The 22,909-nt window shown below is 40.7% G+C and overlaps 2 protein-coding genes across 2 annotated transcripts in view; both read right to left on the bottom strand.

Moving 5' to 3' along the window:
* Positions 1-403: 403 nt before the first annotated feature.
* On the bottom strand, positions 404-8,159 carry CHAF1B (chromatin assembly factor 1 subunit B). Its single transcript, XM_075197230.1, has 7 exons — positions 8,072-8,159; positions 5,951-6,074; positions 5,295-5,427; positions 3,704-3,824; positions 2,433-2,536; positions 1,284-1,380; positions 404-680 (listed from the first exon to the last, which is right to left on the bottom strand). Exons 2-7 carry the CDS (start codon positions 6,071-6,073, stop codon positions 419-421), a joined length of 840 nt encoding a protein of 279 aa, XP_075053331.1. The 5' UTR covers position 6,074; positions 8,072-8,159; the 3' UTR covers positions 404-418.
* Positions 8,160-15,215: 7,056 nt separating this feature from the next.
* MORC3 (MORC family CW-type zinc finger 3) overlaps positions 15,216-22,909 on the bottom strand; it is a 36,992-nt gene continuing 29,298 nt past the window's right edge. The window contains exons 15-17 of the mRNA XM_075197229.1: positions 21,039-21,858; positions 18,220-18,347; positions 15,216-17,595 (exon numbers count right to left, since the gene is read on the bottom strand). Coding sequence (XP_075053330.1) covers positions 17,436-17,595; positions 18,220-18,347; positions 21,039-21,858 — 1,108 coding nt within the window. The 3' untranslated portion in view covers positions 15,216-17,435. The remainder of the gene's footprint in view (positions 17,596-18,219; positions 18,348-21,038; positions 21,859-22,909) is intronic.

The following is a 22,909-nucleotide window of genomic DNA, read 5'->3' as shown; positions in this document are numbered from 1 at the left end:
CGAGAGCTTACAATATAGAGGGCGGGGTGGCGAGAGACAATAGGACCTAAGTTTTGGCCATGTTAAGTTTGAGAAAGCGTATGGACATCCAGGAGGAGATGGTGGAGAGGCAACTAGACACCCGAGAGGAGGGAAGGGGAGAGATCAGGAAAAAAAAGAGGTGGAGTTGAGTGTCGTCGGCATAGAGGTGGCGTTGGAGGCCAAAGCTATGAGCTGGATTTGTGTTTTACCTTTGCTAACAAAACTCTACATACAGATGTGCTCACATCCAAGTGTCATTAACAACATAAAATGTAAAATTTAATGAAAAAGATAAGATACTAAATAGACAATTCAGCTCTAACTACTTGCAATCATAAATCATCTATTGTAGTTCAGTTCATGTTTGGGAATCGGTCTGGTACATGGTTCACAAGACTCAGGAAAGGTTTTCAAAGTTACGATACATTATCCAAGATTGAGAACATTGACCACAAATAAGGGCATTTGTCCTCTCTAAAAAAAACATGGGGACAGTATAATTTGCCACGACAATCAGCTTGTGTCCAGACACCCGGAGCACCATTAAAAACAAACATAAATAATAAAAGTTTACCTCTCCTTCAGCTGCGTTATTAGACGCCATCTTGCTGACATTGAAGGCAACTCGTTTGTTTTCAGTTCTGTACACTCTCATAACACTGCAGGCAGATTACAGAAATGATGGCATTTAGCTGCAGTCAGTGCATTTCAGGAAAACAAAATCACAGCTACCCTTCCTACAGTGCTCCCGCTTTATATCTCCTACCACTATTACCTTCATCCTAAGCCGGATGTCAGCACTGTGATCCAGTCATACACATACCTGACTACAGAATGCATTACTTACTAAGGCATGTCTGCCCCCCACCGAAGGGGTTTGTGCACCCCTATAACCAGGCAGGGTCACCCGAGCCCTACGACATTCCAGTTACCTTCAGATCAGTCCCTGATGATTACTGAATATTGGAGGACTCATGATTAAGTCACAACAGGGTAAGTATAGGAGGAAGTGGGGCAAAAGATTTGGCAAAAATCTGCCCCGATTTCTTCCGCTCTCCTAAAATGTTATAAGGCTCTTTACCCATAATCCCTGCAGCAGCGATACAAAGTGTAATGACTAAATCACAAGAGATAAACTGCCCACAGCTACAGATTTCCCTTGCTATTCATGAATATCTTTAAAAATAAAGGAGACTCTAAACTGAGCAAAGATAGATACAGGACAATCATTCTGGCTGCTCAAAGAACAAGTAAACTCTCACCGGTCACAGCTTAGGGTTGCAATGTACTGTCCGAGAGGATCCCAGGTGACCCCCTGGACGTAACTCTTGTGCTCATTAAATATAGAGATTTTTTGCCCTGACAAAGACAAAAGAAAAAAAAAAACCGTGAACAAGAATTTGATTAATTTATTCAGGGGGTTAATAAGTGAATGATATTGTGTAGCAGGTTTAATACAGTCACAGAACTCTCATTTTATTTGTGTTACCAGATTTATCATGCTTGGGGTATTTGACAGATGTCATTGATCTATAGGGGCGGCTCACTGCATAATGAATATCTGTGTAACAAAGATGGCGGCTCGCATAGCTGGATCCAAACTAATAGTAGAGAGCTAACATGTCAGATGCTCTTTAAAGTTGTGCAAAATTAGCACCAAATTTAAATAAAATGACTTAGATGTTTAAAATCAGATTCATTTGGTGTTTCCTTACAATGTTAAGCTAGTAAAAAACGGTGCCATGAGTGAAATGGTTCTTAAGATGCTTTTGAAGTTAAAACAAGAAAACAAAAAAAACAATAAAAAAAAAATAAAAAACAAGCTTAAAAAGTTGACAGTAATGGCACTTTAATCGGCCATAATTTCAGGAGAGCTTTTTAATTGCAGCACAATTGGAGAATATTCAAAACTAAACTTATTTTTTTCCCTAATTTGTACACAATTTATAGTTTGTGCTTGAAGATAAAAGTGGGAGGGATTATTTTTTATTTTATGTATTTCTTATTTTTTATTTTCTTTTAAAATGAATAATTGGCCTTGATTTCACAGCCAATTTAGCCACCTTTCTGCTTACACTCTACATTTACAGGCATTTTAGCAATGCGGTGCGCTTCTTGCCGTATAAAACTAAAGTCTTCTCATGATGCTGAAATGCTCTGATCAAAAAGTTAATGCCCAGTACACAAGCACATTAATACTGTGGCCATGCCAAGGGAGCAGTAATATCTTAGACTCATTCCTCTTGATTCCGCCAGCTTAAAACATGCACCAAACTGGCGATGGTGGCATTATATAGCAAAACACAAATTGGCAACGTAGATAGGTACTCCATGCAAAATCATTTCTGCCAATGTTTTACTGAAGAGTTGAAGAACAATAAATTGAGAGATGAAATGTGGTGATGTCCTACCTTTAGCAGTATCCCAAATGATTGCTGAATTATCCACAGACCCTGAAACCATGAAGTTGCTGTCCTGTGTCCAGCTAATGTCATATACGTCCTCTAAATGACCCCTGCAAATAGCAATGCTTAGATTAGCCTTGTCCTACTTTAAATTCACCCTGCAAATGAGAATCATCAATAAGAGAAATCATATGTTAGAGGACGGGAATAAATCTAGTCAATAGCCACAAATCTGCATCACCAAACCTTGATAACGCAGGTTAGGTTATCACAGGTCCAGACAGTAGGACAAGCTAAATTCTATTAGATGTATGTTCAATAAAAGGAAAAAAGACATACACAATAATTATCCAAGTCAAAATTAGTGATAACTCGATGGCTTAAAAGCAGGACAAGCAGGGCGTGTGGTAGAGATTCAATGGGGGAGGCACTGATGTAAATGGTTAAATATTCTCTGCCTAATAAGGTGGCTCTGAATAAATAATTATGCAGTTCCTAATGTACATAACAGGAAAGAATGGTGTATATACAAACTGCAGTAATAGATATATATATCCACCAACAATCATCATCACCACCATTTATTTATATAGCGCCACTGATTCCGCAGCGCTGTAGAGAAAACTCATTCACATCAGTCCCTGGCCCATTGGAGCTTACAGTCTAATTTGAGGGAGAGAGAGAGAGACTAGGGTCAATTTTTAATTAAACTGCCAGTATATTTTTGGAGTGTGGGAGGAAACCGGAGCACCCGGAGGAAACCCACGCAAACATGGGGAGAACATACAAACTCCACACAGATAAGGCCATGGTCGGGAATCGAACTCATGATCCCAGCGCTGTGAGGCAGAAGTGCTAACTTCTGAGCCACCGTGATGCCCAACAATCCATTCAACATTTAAACCACAGGGCCAATATATATCTAATAGGTAAATAAAAACAAAACAAACAAAAGTCTTCTTTATGATTAAGTAATTGGAGAAAAAAAAAAGTCAACATCTCATCCAACCTGTAAGCGGTGTGCATACACATGCCTAATGTCACATAGTTCTAAGTTATCTTCCTGCTTTTAACCAAATGGAAGAGCGCAGTAAAGAGAATTATCAGTCCAGCAATAGGCTGAAGCATAAAGCTGGTTTCCTGCCCTGTACAACCCACGGTCCATTAAAATACTAATAAAGCTTTGTAGGCGGACTCATAGAACAGACATTAACTGCCAGCAATGTAGAGAAAGGTCAGCGCCTCTGATGGATGATATTATATAATTAAGAGAATACCTCAATGTTTTAAATACCGTCCAGTTTTCCTTGTTCAATACAGATTCCTCTTCTTCAGTAAATGGAGTTGGCTCCTGCTGCTCTTTGCTTTCACTCAGCTTCCATAATAATATTACAGCATCTATAGAACAGAGAGATGGAACAGTCTCATTCCCTGCACCAGAATTCATCTAGCAATGGGCACTGCCAACCAGGTAGGCTCCGTCAGCCATGTGTACCCACAGCATTAGGAAGTAAGGAACGGGACATGGTTGGAAGTTCCTGATTGTATTCAGCTCTAGTGCAGGACCTGCTGTGCATGATGATACGCCACAAGGTTACCTATAAAGTCTGCGAGTTGTGTCTGAACGCCTTTATATCACCCTTCTAATAGACAGGTGGTAACTTTTCCTGCTCCCTATAACTATGGGGTTATTTACCAAGTACACACTTTGTTGTGTAGGGATAACAGCCTGGCTATACACCTCCTGATATTGCAGCCCCAAAACTACCACGATGGACTATACTATCAAAATCACCACCATCAGCCTGTGTACTTTTCCAGACAACACTAACAGGCTGCAATGAAGCCAATAGTAATATTGTACGCTTTTGTCCACCCTTTAGGGGGTGGCCAATTCCCATCAGAGCGCATTCTGCTCGCTCCCGCGGACGTGACCTTTTCAGACATGCAGGAGTTTGTCTTCCGAAGTGAGGGGAAACTGGGTAGAGGACATCAGGAGACCTGCCAGAGAGCATGAACAACGGAGCACAATTTGTTTTACAATATCAAGAAAAATAAGCAGCAATTTCACCATGCATTGCATGCTTAGTTCTCAGGATAATGAAATGATCAGAGGGTTTGACGACAGATTGTCCTAACCTGCATGGCTGCAGCAGACAGAGGGACTTGTGGGACGCGCTCTAAAGGCGACTTAGAGACAGCTCACTACTGAGAGGTCTACGTTATCCACACACAGCTACGTGTGATTGTAAAAGACACAGTTCCTTATGAGAGCCAAGTGTAATATACAACACAGTATCGTGATCTCTTCTGTTTTACTTGGCACTAGTGGGCTCACCATAGAATTGTGCTGATAACTATTAGGAACATTGTTTTAAGCAGCTGTTTTGGATACAGTACAGAGTATATTGTGATACATTGTACATTATAGTTCTCTGATTTTATGCATTGCGATTATCTGAAGGATAAGCAACATTTTAAATACATTTTTATAATTATAGTAAGCCCTATATATTTACAGTCTTAGAGATTTTTATTGGGAGTCACAACGAAGTATTACACTGTTATTTTTGTTTATTTATGCCTTTCTTGGAGGGATTGTCAATCCCTATTTTACAGCTGTTTTGCAACTCATAATAATTCATTAGTGCCCGGGGGGTGGATTTGTGTTCTTAGTTGCAGCAGTCAAAATAAATTGGCCTAGTAAATGATTTAAACAAACTATTTTTGGTACAGAAAGGAAGATTTCAGTGCCAAGGAGGTAACTGAATCAATTAAATAGATTCCACTTTAGCCAATTTAGCAACAAACCTTAAAACAGGAGTCCATAAGCACCGACCACTGACAAAGTTAATAAATAAAACTTACCGTCTCCACCCGAAGCCAAAACCTCCCCATTTGGGGAGAATCGAACAACATTGACGGCCTTGGTGTGCCGAACAAGGCTGGCTAAGAACTCCACCACCGCCTTGCCATCTTCTAATTTGTCTACTCTCCACATCTGGCAAAATAGAAGATTTAAGTAACATTACAATAAATCCAAATTAATCTAATGGGATTATCTACCTTCAGATGTTTTTAACTTGTACACGCCCTCCTACAACCTTTACTAAACATATTTGCAGCTTTCTTGCCTGCTCTGTAGACATATTTACATCAGTAAGCAGACTTGTTTACTTTCATTGTCTTAGGATACAACATCACTGGTTTGTGATCTCCTCACTTGATGCAACTGCATGCAAGAAGCAACTTTGTGTCATATCCAAGGGTAATAAACAATGTTGAGTAATATGTTGGTGCTTTATAAAGCAGGGATATTAATCAGCCATTCTTAAAATGCGCTTTACTGATGTTTTAAATAGCAGCTTATTAATCCATGCTCCCAAGACAGTCGCTGTTCTCACACGTGGTCAGCGTTACAAAATATTGAACCCACTTATCTCTTTAGCAGAGCATTGGTCCTATATAGCAGAAGAGCCATCACATTGTGCACACAGCGTACAACACTGGCATCTGGAACTTACCCGCACGGCAGTGTCCACCCCGGCCGAAGCCATTCTGTTAATTTTGCTAGTCCCATGCTGGAAATCAAGGCTATACACTGGCTCCCGATTGTGCCAAGAAATCTCACAGGTAATGACCTTCATTCTGAATAGAAGGAACATTGGAATTAGCCAAACCAGACATATAAAAAGATCTTAGCAATCATACCAGACATTCTTACTTTTCCATTTTCCAACAGGTAGATATAACCATAATCCTTTGCTGATCATTTCCAAAACCAAACGCCACAGTTGTGTATTTCACAGCAGTAAACAGTGACTAACACACATTTGTCTGAGCAAAACGACTCTCCATTGATTTGTCAGACTGGCAGAAAAGTTTATCTCCATCTCATATCCGTCACGTCATCAATGACCCTAATTTTCCAGTGGAATTACCATCCTTTCACAGTACATTTTTGTCACCAACAAAGCACATGTTTTGTCAGATTGCCCATAGGCACAGTACTACTTCTCTTGGTCCATAAACTACACCAACATATGATTGCATACATTATTAGGTCAGGAGGGAGAACAGCAGAGTGCTGTGGCAGTGTACCGCCATGTTTTACTGAAGTGTAACGGTTAAGTTCAATATCTACAGGGCTATGGAATATGTTTAGTACTTCATTTCAAGCAATAGTAATCAAAATATGTATTCCCATTAAAATGACAGCAGCACACGAAAAAAATTATACGGGCCAATAATACCTAAATCGTGGGACCACATTTAGCCAGGAACAATGTAAATTAAGAGTTCTCTACCTGCAGGTCACAATTTGCTTTAGTTTGTCCTTGTGACCATGTTGTCCAAAACTAATTTATATAAGCAACATTGATTATTTTATCATTAAATTGTAAAGGTGGCTGATTTTCTGTCAGCTATTATTAATGCACACTATATACCCATATCGGGGGAGATCTTTAGCTGGTGCAGTGGTGGCAAAAATTGTGAATAGGTCTCAAAATGTCACTACCATATAGGCATAAATACCCTTTATCTTTTGGCATATCTTGACTGCAGTCTGATAAATTTTCTTTCTAATATTACTTTGACTCTGACACCGGACCTCAAATTTATATAGGGCAAGTGTACATTGATTTCCTACAGATAGATGTGAAAGAGACAGATAGGTAGATGTGATATAGATAACAATCCATCACTAAAGCTGGGTACACACTACACGGTTTTTGTCCAATAATCGGCTCAACCAGCCGACATACGACCGCTCGTTCAAAAGTCGGGTTAGTGTGTGCAATGACACGATGGTCGAAAGTCTGCCCAAATGGACGATTGTAGCCTCATGTGGTTGGTCGTACCGTTTAATATTTTCATTCCAATCTCGTTTCCGCTGTGTAGTGTGTATAAACTTCCGACCGATCCACAACAGTGAGTACGAAATTACAGTCATTGGTCACCACAACATGGCTGTAAAAAGTCGCTAAAGGGACGTCCGCTCTTCCCTTTATCGTCCTAAACAAGGCTAGTGTGTATGCAGTCCATGGACCGAGCGATCGGAACATCGATCGCATGTAAAATCGCTCGGCATAAAAAGTTGGTGGAAATTTCTGTAGTGTGTACCCATCTTAAGTGAATACAGCACAAATTGGAAACATCATAAATGACACAGGATGACCATAATAAAGCATATCGCACAGAGAGACCCAGATTATATCAGTTACACAGGGAATTACAGACCCACACACAGTATTATGGCAGGTACTACAAGGCTGCTGACTATGATGGGAGTAGTGGTGCAGGGAGCTGTACAACAATAGTAATATTATATGCTGAGGTTAGTGTGACCAGACATTGTCCGGGCTCTGCAGTAATCACAGATAGATACATAGATAGATACATAGATAGATAGAGATACATACATAGATAGATACATACATAGATAGATACATACATACATACATACATACATACATACATACATGCTATCATCACAACCTGTCACGTCCCCTCCCGCACAGAATACTGCACTCCCGGTATATAGGTTACCCGAGCCCATACATTGCACTGCAGTGACGGGGGGAGGGATAGGTGGGGGATAGAGGGGGTCACACACCGGTATCGGGACATGGACCAGGACTCACCTCTCAGATGTGTCTGTCTGTAACTACTGAAACTTTCCCGCCCGCGCCTCTCTCTCCAATCCGGCAGCGGCTACTGCAGCGACATCTAGCGTCAGGGAGGGGGCGGTGCATCAGCAACCATCTATAATCTCCACTTGTGTGTCTATCTATATAGACAGATAAATAGATATTCCCCTATAGATGGACAATAACCTGCTGTATCCAGCCTTTTACTCATTCAACGCCCCCCTACTGTAGCATATTTGTTACTAAGGATACCACACTTATTAAAGGGCAGATTTCAGCTGCCTATCTGGTCCCAAATTCTTCTCCCACTCTTTCCTTTAAAGCAGTCTCCCCTTCAAGGGTCTGATCTGTAGGAATAAATTAATTGTTTAGCTCTAAAAATTCTGTCTGGCTCCTAAACATAACAGAGGAAATTTGCACCTTGGTAAAACCATGTTGAGGGGGGAGCAAGGGCCCAGGGGGGGCAAAGGGGCATCTGCCCCGTAGACCAGTCCCATAGTGGGCTACCTTGGGCTGTCATTGGGCATTTTTTCCTTTAAAATGTTCCTTTTAAGCTGCTGAGATGAATCTTGTCCCCAGGGGTAAAATTTGAATTCAAAGGTTCAACTCTAAATTGCAGTGTAAAAAAGCTGTCCATTATTTGTGTGCTACATGCAAACACATCTACTATTTTCCCTGCATGTGACAGAACTAAAAAAAAAAAAATACATTTGCTCCCCTTATATCACAGCTATTGTCAAACGGCAAATTGGCAATTTTTTTTGCCTTGCTCCTACCTCTAACAGAGGTCCTGTTTATTTACTTCAAATTGGAAAGATCCAAATGATTTGCTGTCAAGCTCAGGATCTAAAACCACAGGACTGCCAAATTTAATGTGTGTATCTCTGAATATCATCAGTGTCTGTTTAAATTCTGCCTCTCAATTAGTGCTGCAGTGATGTCACTGATTCGTATTGAATTCATAAACTAAATTCCCATGAATTTTGACTTTAGCAACAAAATGGCAACCTTCAGTGTTCGCTTTAAACGTAAAGCTGAGTACACACTACAGGTTTTTCTCCAGACTATCGTGCCAATCACATGATAAACGTTCGTGAGGTCCGATATTGCATTAGTCTGTAAGCTCCCACGATAATTTTTTTATTTATTCCAGGTAGGTCTCCCGGAATCCCAGGAGAGCCAGCATGGAGTTGTATATGGGCGGAGTTTCGTGAATTGCGTCATTTTGGCCCCACCCCCAGTGACATAATGCCTGTTTTGGGTCTTTGCAAAAAGACCCAAAACAGGCATTACATCACTGGGGGTGGGGCTTAAATGATGCGATTCACAAAGCCCCTCCCCCTACACCAGTGGTGCACGCAGGGGCGGTTTCTGAGTCTCTATAAACCCCTCCCCCCGCGCTAAGTGGCCTCTGTCCTATACTGCAGCCACGGCGCTGTCAAAGAAGCGTCCGCGGCGGTGCTGTAGTGTATACAGCACCTCCGCGCACGCTTCTTAGACAACACCGCGGCTGCTGTATAGGACAGAGCTGACGAAACGGAGCTGCTGCCCGCTCTCTCTCTCGGGTTGTTTTTCCCTCCGTGCGCCCCTGTACACCCCTCTTCAGTGATCTCCTGGAGGGAGCCAGCCAAAAGTAGGCAAGTATGGTGTATTTCAGGCCTGTCCAACCTGCGGCCCTTCAGGTGTTGTGAAACTACAAGCCCCAGCATGCTTTGCCAGTAGACAACCTGTTGATAGCTGAAAGGGCATGCTGGGACTTGTAGTTTCACAACATCTGGAGGGCCGCAGGTTGGACAGGCCTGGTGTATACACTCACAACCAGCACTGTCCATAGATCTCCATAGAGTTTACAGAGTCACAATCTTTTTAGCAGATGGTTATGACAGAAGGACACAGATCTAAATTGTGTAAAATCGTGTAAATATGTACACATGAATCGGCATGCTGATTGGGACTTTCAGCTAAAATCATTAAATATATTGCATCAGGAGAATCTTTCTGTAGCTTAAGGCTATGTAGCTGGTAAAAAAAAATGCAACTTTGTATCTAAAACAGTTAATAGACATTTGTCTCTCTATTGTGATTTGATACATCCCTCAGAATATATTTTTATGATATGATTAACATGTGATTTGTGGTTGTTTTAGTAATGCTTGTGTTAGAGTGGAATTGTATGATTATTGATTTAATATCTACCATGTGCTAAGCTTTAGATGCTAATATGTTATGCTATGACTTTAAGAGAAATTAAGCAGATATTATTTTCAGTTTAAAAAGACAAATTATTCAAGGTTGGCCACGCAGCGCCATGTTCCCATCAACGAAACATTCCAAGAACATGTAGTAAAGTTCTTGATAAGATAAAACCCAAGGACTCAAAGATGGGGGCAACACAAGGATATTGGCAAAAAGCCTGGAAAGAGATAACACACAAAGAAGAAAGAGTTGTTTGATCTTTGATGTAAAACTGAAATATATATATTGTTAATTGATTTTCTCTCATTATTTTACTGTCTTATAATTGGTTGTTCAGAATCTATACCCCTAGACTTACATGTATAAAAATAAGCGCTGAAGTGGTCTCAAATTGGAACAGAATAAAGCTGCTCAGCATTATATCATACAGGTGTTGAGTATTTTCTGTTCACCAGTCGACTGAAAACAAAGAAAGATCTGACTGACATTGAAGGTGCTTGATAGAAGTATCGGTGAACCCCGATACCCCAACACTTGTGAAACACTTTTCTTGTTATTATCTCTATTCATTTCTCATCATGTGCAGTGCAAATTTGAAATATTTCTGTAATATTGCATTTTAATGTGTAAAGCTTCTAATTTAGCACTCTCCAAACTTCAACTCTCAGTGCCACCTCCTCCAACATTACTGTTTGCTACTTGTCATTTAAAGAGTACGTGTCCCTTGTTCGACATGGGTTTTATATTTGAAAGAACGGAATAATTGATCAACCTTTATATTATTGTTTATTTGGAAGGTACCACAGTAGTGAAACCTGCATACATACAACAGGGACATACAAGGAAGGCAAAATAAATGCAGAGGGTAAAACAGAGCACAGGGAGGGTCAATCCCATGAGACTTTATAATCTAACGGCAGACGAGCAAAGAGGAGCGAGTGTGGCTCAGAGTAGAGATTGGGAGTTGGTTCGGTTCTAATAAGGAGTTGGGTCTTCAGAGAGCGTTCAAAGATTTGAATAATGGAGGGGAGTCTGATTGGGCGTGATAAAGAATGGTATAGATGAGTAACGACACAGTAGTAGTATTGTAGGCAGGAGTGAGATGTTATCAGAGATGAGCCGCAGGGCAGACGTAGATCTAAGAAAACATGTGGGACAGTAATTTGAGATGATATTTAAGATGTGTGAAGGCATGTTGGCGTTGAGGGCTTTGTAGATGAGGTTTATTCAATTGAGCTGTATTCTGGAGGATAAGGGGGAGTCAGTATACGTATTTGCAGACTTGTGCAGCAAATGTGGAGCTGCAAGAGAATGAGATCACTCTTGCTACGACATTTAGTACAGATCGAAGCGGGTACAGAAGAGTGAGCGGAATGCCAGGTCGGAGGAGGTTGCAGTACACAAGGCAGGAGATGAGAGAATGGAGCTTTGGTTGCATCTTGAGTACATTTTTTTTTTTTCCTAAAATATTTCAATGGTGGAGGGGTCAGAAGTGCGAGAGAGAGTAGATGTAAGGAGTAAAGAGAGCAGAGTCAAGGGTGACACCAAGGCAGCGGATTTGCGAGACCAAAGGAATTTTGGTGTTGTAGACAATGAGGGTAGTGACTTTGAGAGGAGGGAAGTTCATCAGCTCTGTTGAGTTTTAGGCGGTGTTGGGACGTCCCTCTGGAGATAGTAGACAGACCGTTGACCACAAAAGTTAGTACAGAAAGGGAGGGGTCAAGCTAAAAGAGAAAAAGATTAAGGTGTCATCAACATAGAGATGGTACTGGAGAACAAATGAGCAAATTAATTCACCAATAGAATTTTAAAAGTGAATGTAAAAAAAAAAAAAAAAAAAAATCAAAAATATTCTCTAAAATGTCCTTCCAGGAGACCCTCAAATTAAGTGTGGCCTGATTCTGCAAACTAATAAACTGGGTTGCACTTTGCCTCTCCTCCCGCATGTCATAGTCCATAATGCTTTGGATCAATAAGGGCCACTGAGGGCAATGCTACAAAGCACAGGAGGCACTTCTGGAAAAAAACATCATCTCCCTTTTGCTGCTGGGTAGAGTAAAGGCATCTGTCCAGTGCTGTGAGGTATAATTAGTGTGGGTGAATGTTGACAGTTATCCAACCACATTTTATTACACTCCTGATCAAAATCTGCAACCCTCTCATTTATCCCGTTCATTTTCTTTTGCATTTCTAGGTTCTTCCAACCAGAACTTCAAGACACTCGTAGGCCATTTGTTTTGCTTCTCTTTGCCAAAGTACCTTGGCGATCACCTCCGCCTTCCCATCCATAAACAAACTTTTTAGTTCCAACAAGTCCACACAAACCTTCAAACACGGATTGTGCTTGTTCTCTCTACTCCTTAAGTAACTGAAGCATTCATCCAAAGAACAAACACAGATCCAATAGGTTTCCCTATGCTTCTGCAAGGAAAGGAGAATTACATCTCCTGCTTAACCTCAAAACTCGTCACAGCAGTACTCCTAGCGGAACCCTCAGAATTATCACAAATCCATTTCTTGCTTTCGAATTTCCTTGGGAGACTTTCAAACATCACTTTTTTTGGGAAAGCTATTCTCCTCAAGCCCATCTTCTCAGCAAGTTATCAATATCCCTTTCTCTACGGCTTCCCCCTTTGTCCCTTGTCACCCTCATGGGATCAATCTGTCTCAACCGAACAACACAAAAGACCACCCTCTAAATAACATAACACATATTTAAAACTTTAAATAAAAAACACTGTTCTTTATTGTAAAATTCTCATGTGCAGTTTTGGAGGAACATATAAAAAAAAAAAAAAAAAAAGTTCAAACAACATTATGTAAAATAGTATATATACAGTACCGCACATTCATTAAAAAAAAAAAAAAAAGGTTAATGGCTGATAACATGACAGAGATTGGGAGTTCTTCTGGCTTATTATCTATTAGTTAAGGATGCAAGAAAACCCTCACATGTACCCGATACAGCAGCATTTGTCATCACACTATAAAGCAGAGGTTTTATTACCAACATCAACTCCAATGTTTGTGTCCAAATTATTTAACATCGTTAGACAACTTAAAAACAAACCTTCCCTACACTACAATGAATCAATGCCCATTGCGGCCAATGTAGTCTGATAAGATGATTGTAACTGAACAACCCTCAATCAGGTTCAGCCATTAGTGATCTGCAGAACACATTATACATAATGTTTCCTGCAAGACTTCAAGATGTTTTTTTTTTTTAAGTCATTACTGGGTCAGGTGTAAGGCTAGGTACACACTGAAAAAAAACTTTCCATCAATTTGTTATCAGTAACGATTTTACAAACGAGTTAAGTTCTGCCGATTCATGTGTACACGTTATACCTTCACATCTGTGCTCTTCATTTGGTCCAAGAGCAGTGTAGTCAGTCATTCCTGTCGCACCGATTATATAACACACAAAATAAACTTGGACTTTCCGGCTGGATTTTAGCTCGCGGCTCAGGGAGCAGCGAGCTGAAATCCGGCTTACTATTACCGTAATACCGGTAACAGTTTTTCCGCGGCGGAAAACATAGAGAATTGAATATGCCCCTGTGTTGGAGACCCCCTTTCCAGTACAATATGTAGTATGTGCTTTTCAATCCATTTATATTAGGAAAAAACACTTCTACTGCTATAAGTAGAGCTCTTGTATTTATGTAAGGGAAAACAGGACACCTGTGTGACATTAAACTGGCCCAATCCGTAAAAAATCACATGATCTGTAAATGAAATAAATAGAATAGTTATAATATACTAATTCTGTTAATAAAAGATAACCAGTGGTTTTGATTGGCTAAAACACAGATCTGTCCTATAATAAATGGGAGCCCAAGCCAATAAGCAAGCAGAAGAAAAAACAAAAAGGTAGATGTAGATATTGCCTTTAACTTGTGATACACTTTGTCATCAGTACAGGGACATGACTTTCCCAAAATATTCAGTAAAGTTTGAAGAGCAACCTGAAAAAAGCATTTTTGGTGCTCATGAGTTTTCAGAGTACAATGTACATTTTTCTCAAGGTGGTCGAAAGAGGATCGGCTGTTTTTTGGCCCATACACACTGCAACAACAACAAACAACCAAAAAAATAATAATGAGAAAACAAAATAAAAAAAAGTCCCGATTGGCTGTTAAAAATCAGAAATTGTATGGGGACCTTTAGACAGAACAAATGGTTTGTGGCATAGTTAAATTGTGGGGAGGTGCCACCCAGCAGTGTATGAACGGTTTAGTTTTGAAGCTTTTATTAAGGCTCATTTACTCCTGAACGGACACGCGAGAGTGAAGAGGAAACGCTTCTCCGCTGCCACAAAGACGCTGCATGCAGAATCATTTCCCCTTCACTTCAAATCGTCACAAGAGCAGAGATTACAGAGGCTGTGCTTTAATAGCCTGAAAAAAGACTAAAAAGTCTGTATCTAACTACAAATCATCCTCATAACAATATGAGGTTTCTAATAAAAAATAAAAAAAAATTATTACTCAAAAATAGCTGGAGGAAGCCAAAAGGTGTAGAAAGCACAAATACGCTTTTATTTTATTTTTTAAATATTTAGAACAGGCATGTCCAACCTGCGGCCCTCCAGGTGTTGTGAAACTACAAACCCCAGCATGCTTTGCTGGTAGACAACCAGTTGATAGCTGGAAGGGCATGCTGGGACTTGTAGTTTCAAAACATCTGGAGGGCCGCAGGTTGGACAGGCCCGATTTAGAACTTCTGTAGCCGTTTAGGTTCTAAACTATAATTAGAAGAAATCCTTCTGTTTAGGTGAGCTATGGTTGTCCAGTTGTATCCGGACTACATTTCCCAGGGTGCTGTGCAAGAAAGCAGTGGAAGGTCCCACCAGGAGCGATACCCTCACAAGTACTGATCGCATACATGAAACTTTCTAGATCGACAAAATAGTTAGGAGTAGTCAAATAACATAAAATAAAAACCCAAACAATTTTAATATACAAATCATTGATAAACCAAAAATGAAAAAAAAAAAAAAAAAAAGTGTGTCTTATAAAACAGGCAATAAAAACTTCAGAAATATAAATAATAGAGTTAACACACTGCTAGCAGTCTGATATAATTATCTTTTGTATGTTCATCGATGACATCAGATCAGAAAACAGGTCAATGTATTATAAGTACAGTAGTTTACAATGGACCATATGTACAATAGTGAATTTAGATTAAAAAAATTAATATGAATTTATGACTGGTTGGCTGGTTTTCATCATGAAATATCAGAAAATCAGAGGGAGGGAATCTTAAATCGGTTGTCCAAAAAAACAGAACCAGTCTGTAGAAAGAAATTTAAAAAAAACACGGGTCTTCGGCTATCGCCATTGGTGGATAGTCTGTTCGTAGTTCCTGGTATGAAATGCACTTTGTATTTCGCTGCAGGGAAAACGAGCGGCCTTACGTGTAGTCCAGCACACAGCTTCACTGAAAAAACTATGCGCTTTAAAATGGTTAAAACTTGCATAGTCACCTCCATGTTTGTTAGGATTATTACTGTATGTACCCTTATATTAATTGGGTAAAAATCTAATGTCCGGTACCATCCGCTGCCCCCACATGAAACGATGGACTGCTGCTATAGACTCCAAGAGGTTATGCAGCTACAACACAACGATAAAACCGGAATCTGTAAATTCCATAAATATATTTGAAATTGTTTTTGACGCCAAAAACCCAATTTTTTTTTAAATTGCATGTGCTCATAATCTTGAATCACAAGAGGGAATGTTCTTTAAACCTTTACTTCGATTTTTTATTAAGTGCCACTAAATCTTCCAAGTTATCCAATATAAAACCATCACATATTATTCATATATATTTAAGCCAGGCCTGTCCAACCTGCGGCCCTCCAGATGTTGTGAAACTACAAGTCCCAGCATGCCCTTCTAGCAATCAACAGGTTGTCTATTGGCAAAGCATGCTGGGGCTTGTAGTTTCACAACATCTGGAGGGCCGCAGGTTGGACAGGCCTGATTTAAGCGTTCCAAAACCTTTGCAGAGTTTTGACATTGGTTTTTCATTGTAATTCTATGAATGCCTGGGTAAATAATCAATATGTACAAACATTCAATTTTAACTTGGCGAGTCTTATACAGACTCTAAGTGACCCCCTTTAAATAAGCCTGTCACCGACACGCTGTGGAGGAAGTAATTTTGTGAGCTAAACCCATATTCAGCCTATCAATTTACATCAGTGAGTCATGACCAACTTTGCGTCTCATGCCTTAGTTGATACTAGTTCCTAGTGAACCAATAGGCTGGAGATTGTTGATGCACAAAATGGCTGCCTCTACTGTGTGAAGGTGGCGAGCCTGCCTCTACTGTGTGAAGGTGGCGAGCCTGCCACTACTGTGTGAAGGTGGCGAGCCTGCCACTACTGTGTGAAGGTGGCGAGCCTGCCACTACTGTGTGAAGGTGGCGAGCCTGCCACTACTGTGTGAAGGTGGCGAGCCTGCCACTACTGTGTGAAGGTGGCGAGCCTGCCACTACTGTGTGAAGGTGGCGAGCCTGCCACTACTGTGTGAAGGTGGCGAGCCTGCCACTACTGTGTGAAGGTGGCGAGCCTGCCACTACTGTGTGAAGGTGGCGAGCCTATCTTGCACGGACAGTATAAAAAAAAAATAATAAAAAATAAAAATCGCTGTTGTAGCAATAGGTGACGGGACATCCCTGTGGCGTTGCACCTTTTTGATCCGCACAATACGAGGTTAAAAACCATGGCAGCTTTATCAAAAGGGAGAGATCCGAAATAAAGCCCCCACCCAAACATTAGAGCTACAGACATCAGTTTGTTTCTTATAGAACTTATCTGGAAAGCTGTTAAAATACTATCACTTGTTGCTTCATTTGGCAATTTAAACATGAAAAAATACAGCAGATTACTCTACATTTCAAGATCTGTATAAAAAGGGAGGTAATAGTCGTGTGCATAAAACTTCTTTTGAAAAAAAATAGATGAACATTTTTTCCCATTTGTAAGCATGTCGTTCATGGACAACGCCTGCTGCAGAGACCGGAAAAGACAGAGGTTTCAAGTTTCCCCCAGCAGACAGACCAGCATTTTGTTTGTATTAAATCAGTTTTAAATTAAGTTATTAATCTCCTGCGGTTTGTAGACGCACATCAACGTGCGGTTGAATCATTCGTTCCCGTTGGCTTGTTTTTCTGCTTGCTCTAACACTTGTGCTAAAATTTCATCAATCACATCGACGTCATAGTCTATCTGCTGCAAATCCAGGTCCGGCATCAACATGGTGAGTAACTGGGCTACGTTAACCCGGAGGAGCCGTAGCTGTGAGCTGTAAAAGACAGAGGTGCAAAAGTATGTCAACATCATAGCAACATTAGACTGGTATCTATACATATCATCTATTTATTTATATAGCACCACTAGTTCCGCAGCGCTGTACAGAGAACTCGCTCGACACAGACACAGACACACTAAGGCCAATTTGATAGCAGCCAATTAAAACTACTAGTATGTTTTTGGCTACAATGCTGACTTGTAACACAAAGCAGTCATATAGTCCTTCCGTCCCTCTGCCCTAGGCAAGAACATCCATATGATCGCCATTACTGGTGGACAGTCCTGACCAGATCACCAGATTAGGAAGCACTCAGCTGGACTACATGGAAATTACAGCAATTTAATGTAATCAGTCCAGCCTTGATCGATGAACGATTGTGGCCAGTCCTTTTCAGACACAAGAGTGATTCATATTTAGAGATCTCCATCTCGTAATTGTATTTGACAGTTCAGCTCTCACCTCTCAGAGGAAGGGAGTTTAACAGATACACATTATTATATGGGCATTGAGCTAGGTCAAGAAATATCTGTACTAAATCCAAAAACGTTTATTGAAGGGAAATGAAAGGACTAATCTAGAGCTATGGAAGAATACGTTAATTCACTACTACTATACCTTTCATCTGTAGATGCGCTGGTTGAGGGGCTGTTCTGCTTTGTTGCTCCTTTTAGTTTTTCTACTTCAGCCTTAAGTTGGTTATTTTGAGAATCCGTCTTCAATTTCTCCTGCTTCAACTGTTCAATCTGTGACATTCACATAATTAGAAACGGTTATACATTAAGACCATCCCATTCACAAGATGAGTCATTCTGTCACAGAGATCAATCTGTTTTATTAATTTGCATTGTTTTGTATTAATCAAGTCACAGAAACAGAGGGGGGGAAAGAAGGATAACAGGGGAAAGATGGTGACACTGTGCGAAGGTACAATTAGGATGCAAGCGAACGTCTATTTAGAAAAAAATTAAAATCTGCAAAACACAGAATTCTTTATGTGTCATCAGACAACATAGGCTTCAACCCAGGGCACCCACACCTTCTCAGACTTGTGTGAGCCGCCAAACGTAAGGTAAGTGACCTTATAGAGCTGCTACCTCACATAACAGACACACCCCAGGATTCGTATTAGGAAGTCCACAAGTCCCTTCAACAAAGCACAGCCTTTGAAATACCTGCACATCCACCCCATACAGTGATAAATACTTTATGGACTTCAAGAAAACTCCAGTAGGGTCCATGGAATTCAGATCAAGGAAATTCCTCTTACTGGCGAGAATCCTTCCCATAACATTGAAAAATTCATGTCTTCCACAGATCAGACATATTCAAGAAATAATTCCAGCGGCTAAACTGTGCTCAATTTATTATAAATGTAATTAATAATAAAACAAGTGTTTCTGAATATCTAAAGAGACAGCAAGTTACAATTGTACACATTCAAGCGCTGGATACATTTACACACTTCTGGGTGTATTTAGGATAGAATGATACACAACAGGAGGTGCTTCACAAACATTAACCATCAATAGTGGGGGCATGGCCCAAAAAAGTTGAGGAAATAAAAAATGATTTAATCACAGTGGGCATTGTTGTAGGATTGTATAGTCACACAACATACATATTGTGACAGACATACTACGGCGCTGCGGATACCTTGTGGCGCCTAACAAATAAACGATAATAATAATAATAATAATACTATTATATGACAAGTAATTTATTTAGCTATGACTGAGGGTTGGTTAGAAGTGGTTAAAATATGTTATTCAGAAAATGTACATAGGAACAGAAGGGGACCAGTTAATTATACAAGGTTTGGGTAAATGGACATACTCTCTGCAGACTTTATTCAGGGATACACTGGATGTGGAATCCTCCGTATTAATACATCTAAAATGTAACACTGTTATAACTTGATGTGTGGATCATTTCATGGCCGGGCAATTTGGAAACGTAGAACTAGTAAACTTCACCAAGCAGACATGTAAAGATTCCACGGTTTGTGACTAGTATGTGGTAACAATGTGATCATGGGGTGTAAATGGGACTTAATACTTGTGTACAACACGCTCTGTACCACATATCATGGTATGCACTCTCCAAAAAATTGTGTTAGAGATTGTAGAAGATGCTCTTCAAAACAGTGCCTTCAAATTGCCATAGTATTAAGCCAACTTATCATGCTAAGAACGGTTGACATGTTACACAAGAGCTCACGGTATTAGTCATCTGCTCAACTTTGTAGTGTCGCTCCGAAATAAAAAATATGGACATCCCGGCACAAAGGCACCGCAGTCCATAAGCAAAGAAGAGGGGATTATTCAACAACTTGAAGATGTTCGACAGTGTATCAGCTGTCCAGCCAAGAACAAGCTATGGTCACTGCAGAGATCCATGTCACTTGCTGGAATGTTATTTAATACACCTGCTGCCTAGACGGTCTGTTTGTGGTCTGAACCCATAATTCAGGAGACTGCAGCCTATCCATTCATCGGTGACATCATAGAGGATACCTCTTAGGTCACTGGTTCCTGGTGATAGGCTGGATTCTCATCAATATTGCTTCAGACTACAACGGTTCACTAGGTTGCAGAATGACAGTAGGTGCATATATGGACTGTGTATACTGTGCACATATGCATTGTGAGGGTTGTGGGGATGTTTACTCTTAACGGATTGCTGCCACTTAAGGATGCAACTTAAATAGATTTAAAATTGCTTTCCAAAAATCACAGACACAAATCTGCCGACAATACTTGAGCAGATTAAGTGGCTAATGTGTCAAGCCATGCCCTAAGCTCAGAGGCGGAACTAGCCAGCTGTGTGCCCCGATGCAGGAAGGCGGGGATGAGGGAACCGGGGCCCCTGACCCTCTGCATCTGCCATGCAGCAGGCCCCATTTTCTCCATGGGCCCCTGCACCAATGATAGTTCGGCCACTAACTAAGCTGCCAAAACTACAGCCTTACAGTCAAAATCACACATTTTTGGGTAGGCCCCCACCACTCTGCGATTATTGTAAAACTATTGCAGGTGTATAGAAATAATTTGAATGTAAATTAGAATGTTACGAGCACTTTTGCTACCAAGACCGGTTTCATGGTCGGTTGAGCAAATCATTAACCATTTCCTGACTGTTCACAGTGCAGCTACACGACGTCAGTGCAGTCCACACATGTACTATCCACAGATTGGATGATGGAAAAGTGCACTTACCCAATTGCAGAATATCATGAAAAACAAGCCATTAATGAAAAAAGCACCCTGCAGACGTACTTTTGTACTAATCAGAACAACCACAACATCATATATTGTTTTAAAACTCAATACATTTTTTTCAGTTCCAAGGGTCCTTTTGAGGGGATTAAACTCTAGAGAAAAAGGACCACTATGTATTTCAATGAATACTGATTAAGCAGAATATAAATTGTATACCTCAGCTTTGCACTGATCCCTTTCACTGCTGCACATATCAAGCTGCCGGAACACCCCGTCCAGTTGTAGCGCCATTTCATCCACCTCGCTTGTGCCGTCGGCCTGTCCCTCCTTTACCAAGCCGTTGCCATGCTCACACTTCAGGTCCTGCAGCGTGTTACACAGGGTTTTCAACCTGCTGATCTCTCTCAGGGCCTGCTCATACTGTGACACTAGCTGCTTGCTGGAATTACCAGGCAAGTTCTCCGAGCTGAGGTCAGTCTGCGTCCACTGGTCGGAAGGCTCTTTTTTCACTTGCTGGCTTAACGTTACAGCCAACTGATTCTCTAAACTTTTCACTTGAACCTGCAGTTCCTCGTAATACTTTTTGTAATGTTCTTTTTCATGGTCAACCACAGAAGCGAGACTATGCTGGTGATTTGTTTGGCGTGTAGGGTCTGCGTGTGAGTAGGTTCCATTGCATTGGCTGTAGGCAGTCTCGTTTGGCATCTGCTGGCTTGTTTCAAAGTCAATGTAATTGCTGGAATCTTCTTCCCGTTTAACAGTGATTCCTGGCCTCGTTGTCTGGGTAGAGGCTGCCACCATGGCTTCTGCACTATCCAAACTGTCCATAGGGACAGGACAAGGACCGGGGCTGTTTTTAGGTTTTGAGTTATCGATCTTGGGTTTGGGTGTACTGACGTGCTCAATGATAATCACGTCACCATCATCAGCCTCTTCGATGTCATCGCCGTCTGGAAGCTCTATGGTCTCCACTATAGTGCCCGGCGGCTTTTTCACAGGGACCGGAGGGGAATCTAGTGGAAGTAGACGTTTTCGCCTAAAACAAAAAATGTGAAAGATGGAGGAAAAACAAAACAAAAAAACAGTAGGTCTACTACTCTACAAGTCCTACATCTGAAAAGCCATTAGCCCAGATCTTGCATGGACGAGAACTAAAACGACGTATACAGGTCTCACATATTGCTCTAAGGGCTAGATTTACTAAGCTGCGGGTTTGAAAAAGTGGGGATGTTACCTATAGCAACCAATCAGATTCTAGCTTTCATTTATTTAGTACTTTCTACAAAATGCCAGCTAGAATCTGATTGGTTGCTATAGGCAACATCCCCACTTTTTCAAACCTGCAGCTTAGTAAATCTAGCCCTAAATATCTGACTGCGTCTGATATTACAAGTGTGGAGGAACATAGGAGTGATTGGCAGGTCTCCACCAACAATTGCTTAAATGGACTCTAGCCCTATATATTTTTTATTTTGCCTTTGTAAATATTTAGACATGAATGTATAAATATAACCCTGATACATCACTTTACCTCGTTTATGTGATGGTGCTAGTAAGTCGGCTGCATTTAGCACAAATCAAATTGTTTTCTTTTCTCCCCAGAATCCTCTATTCTTCTCCCAGAGTTATGTCAATCTAAGAGATTTTGTCTAGTGAAGTGTGTGTGTGTGTGTGTGTGTGTGTGTGTAGGAGGGGGGGGGGGGGGGGGGGCTGTATTGAAAGATCCATAAATATGTCCAAGAACAAGCAAAGAAGTGGACGACAACACCCACTGTACATAACCTGTACACATAAGAAGACACTATATACCACACACATTCCACAGTGCACACAATTCACCACGGATCGTTGTACAGGATAGTGTACCTTTAGGCAGGGCTTACGCCCCTTGTATTTTGGTTTTGTGAGACAATGTATGAAGCCAGTGTGGATAGAATGACCCAGCAACCACTTGGGTACAATTACAAAAAGCACCACAAATACTAGCAGCAGTGTAGAGATCTAGGCATTTGTCGAGGGAAGGATTCATTTTCCATGATTTAATATCGCATCTGGCACTGTAACGGTTTTAAATTTCTTTTTATTCA

The sequence above is a fragment of the Mixophyes fleayi genome, chromosome 2, assembly GCF_038048845.1.
Source record: "Mixophyes fleayi isolate aMixFle1 chromosome 2, aMixFle1.hap1, whole genome shotgun sequence".
NCBI classification, from domain to species: domain Eukaryota; kingdom Metazoa; phylum Chordata; class Amphibia; order Anura; family Limnodynastidae; genus Mixophyes; species Mixophyes fleayi.
Note: the sequence above shows the minus strand (reverse complement) of the source record. Positions and strands in the feature narration are given on the sequence as shown.

Excerpts from the sequence above, each read along its gene's own strand:
- CHAF1B (XM_075197230.1), bottom strand. The coding sequence starts at position 6,073 with ATGAAGGTCATTACCTGTGAGATTTCTTGGCACAATCGGGAGCCAGTG. Across the intron at positions 3,825-5,294 it reads TTTGGCTTCGGGTGGAGACG|ATGCTGTAATATTATTATGG; the intron begins GTAAGTTTTATT and ends TCTGTTCTATAG. Across the intron at positions 1,381-2,432 it reads CATTTGGGATACTGCTAAAG|GGCAAAAAATCTCTATATTT; the intron begins GTAGGACATCAC and ends TGTCTTTGTCAG.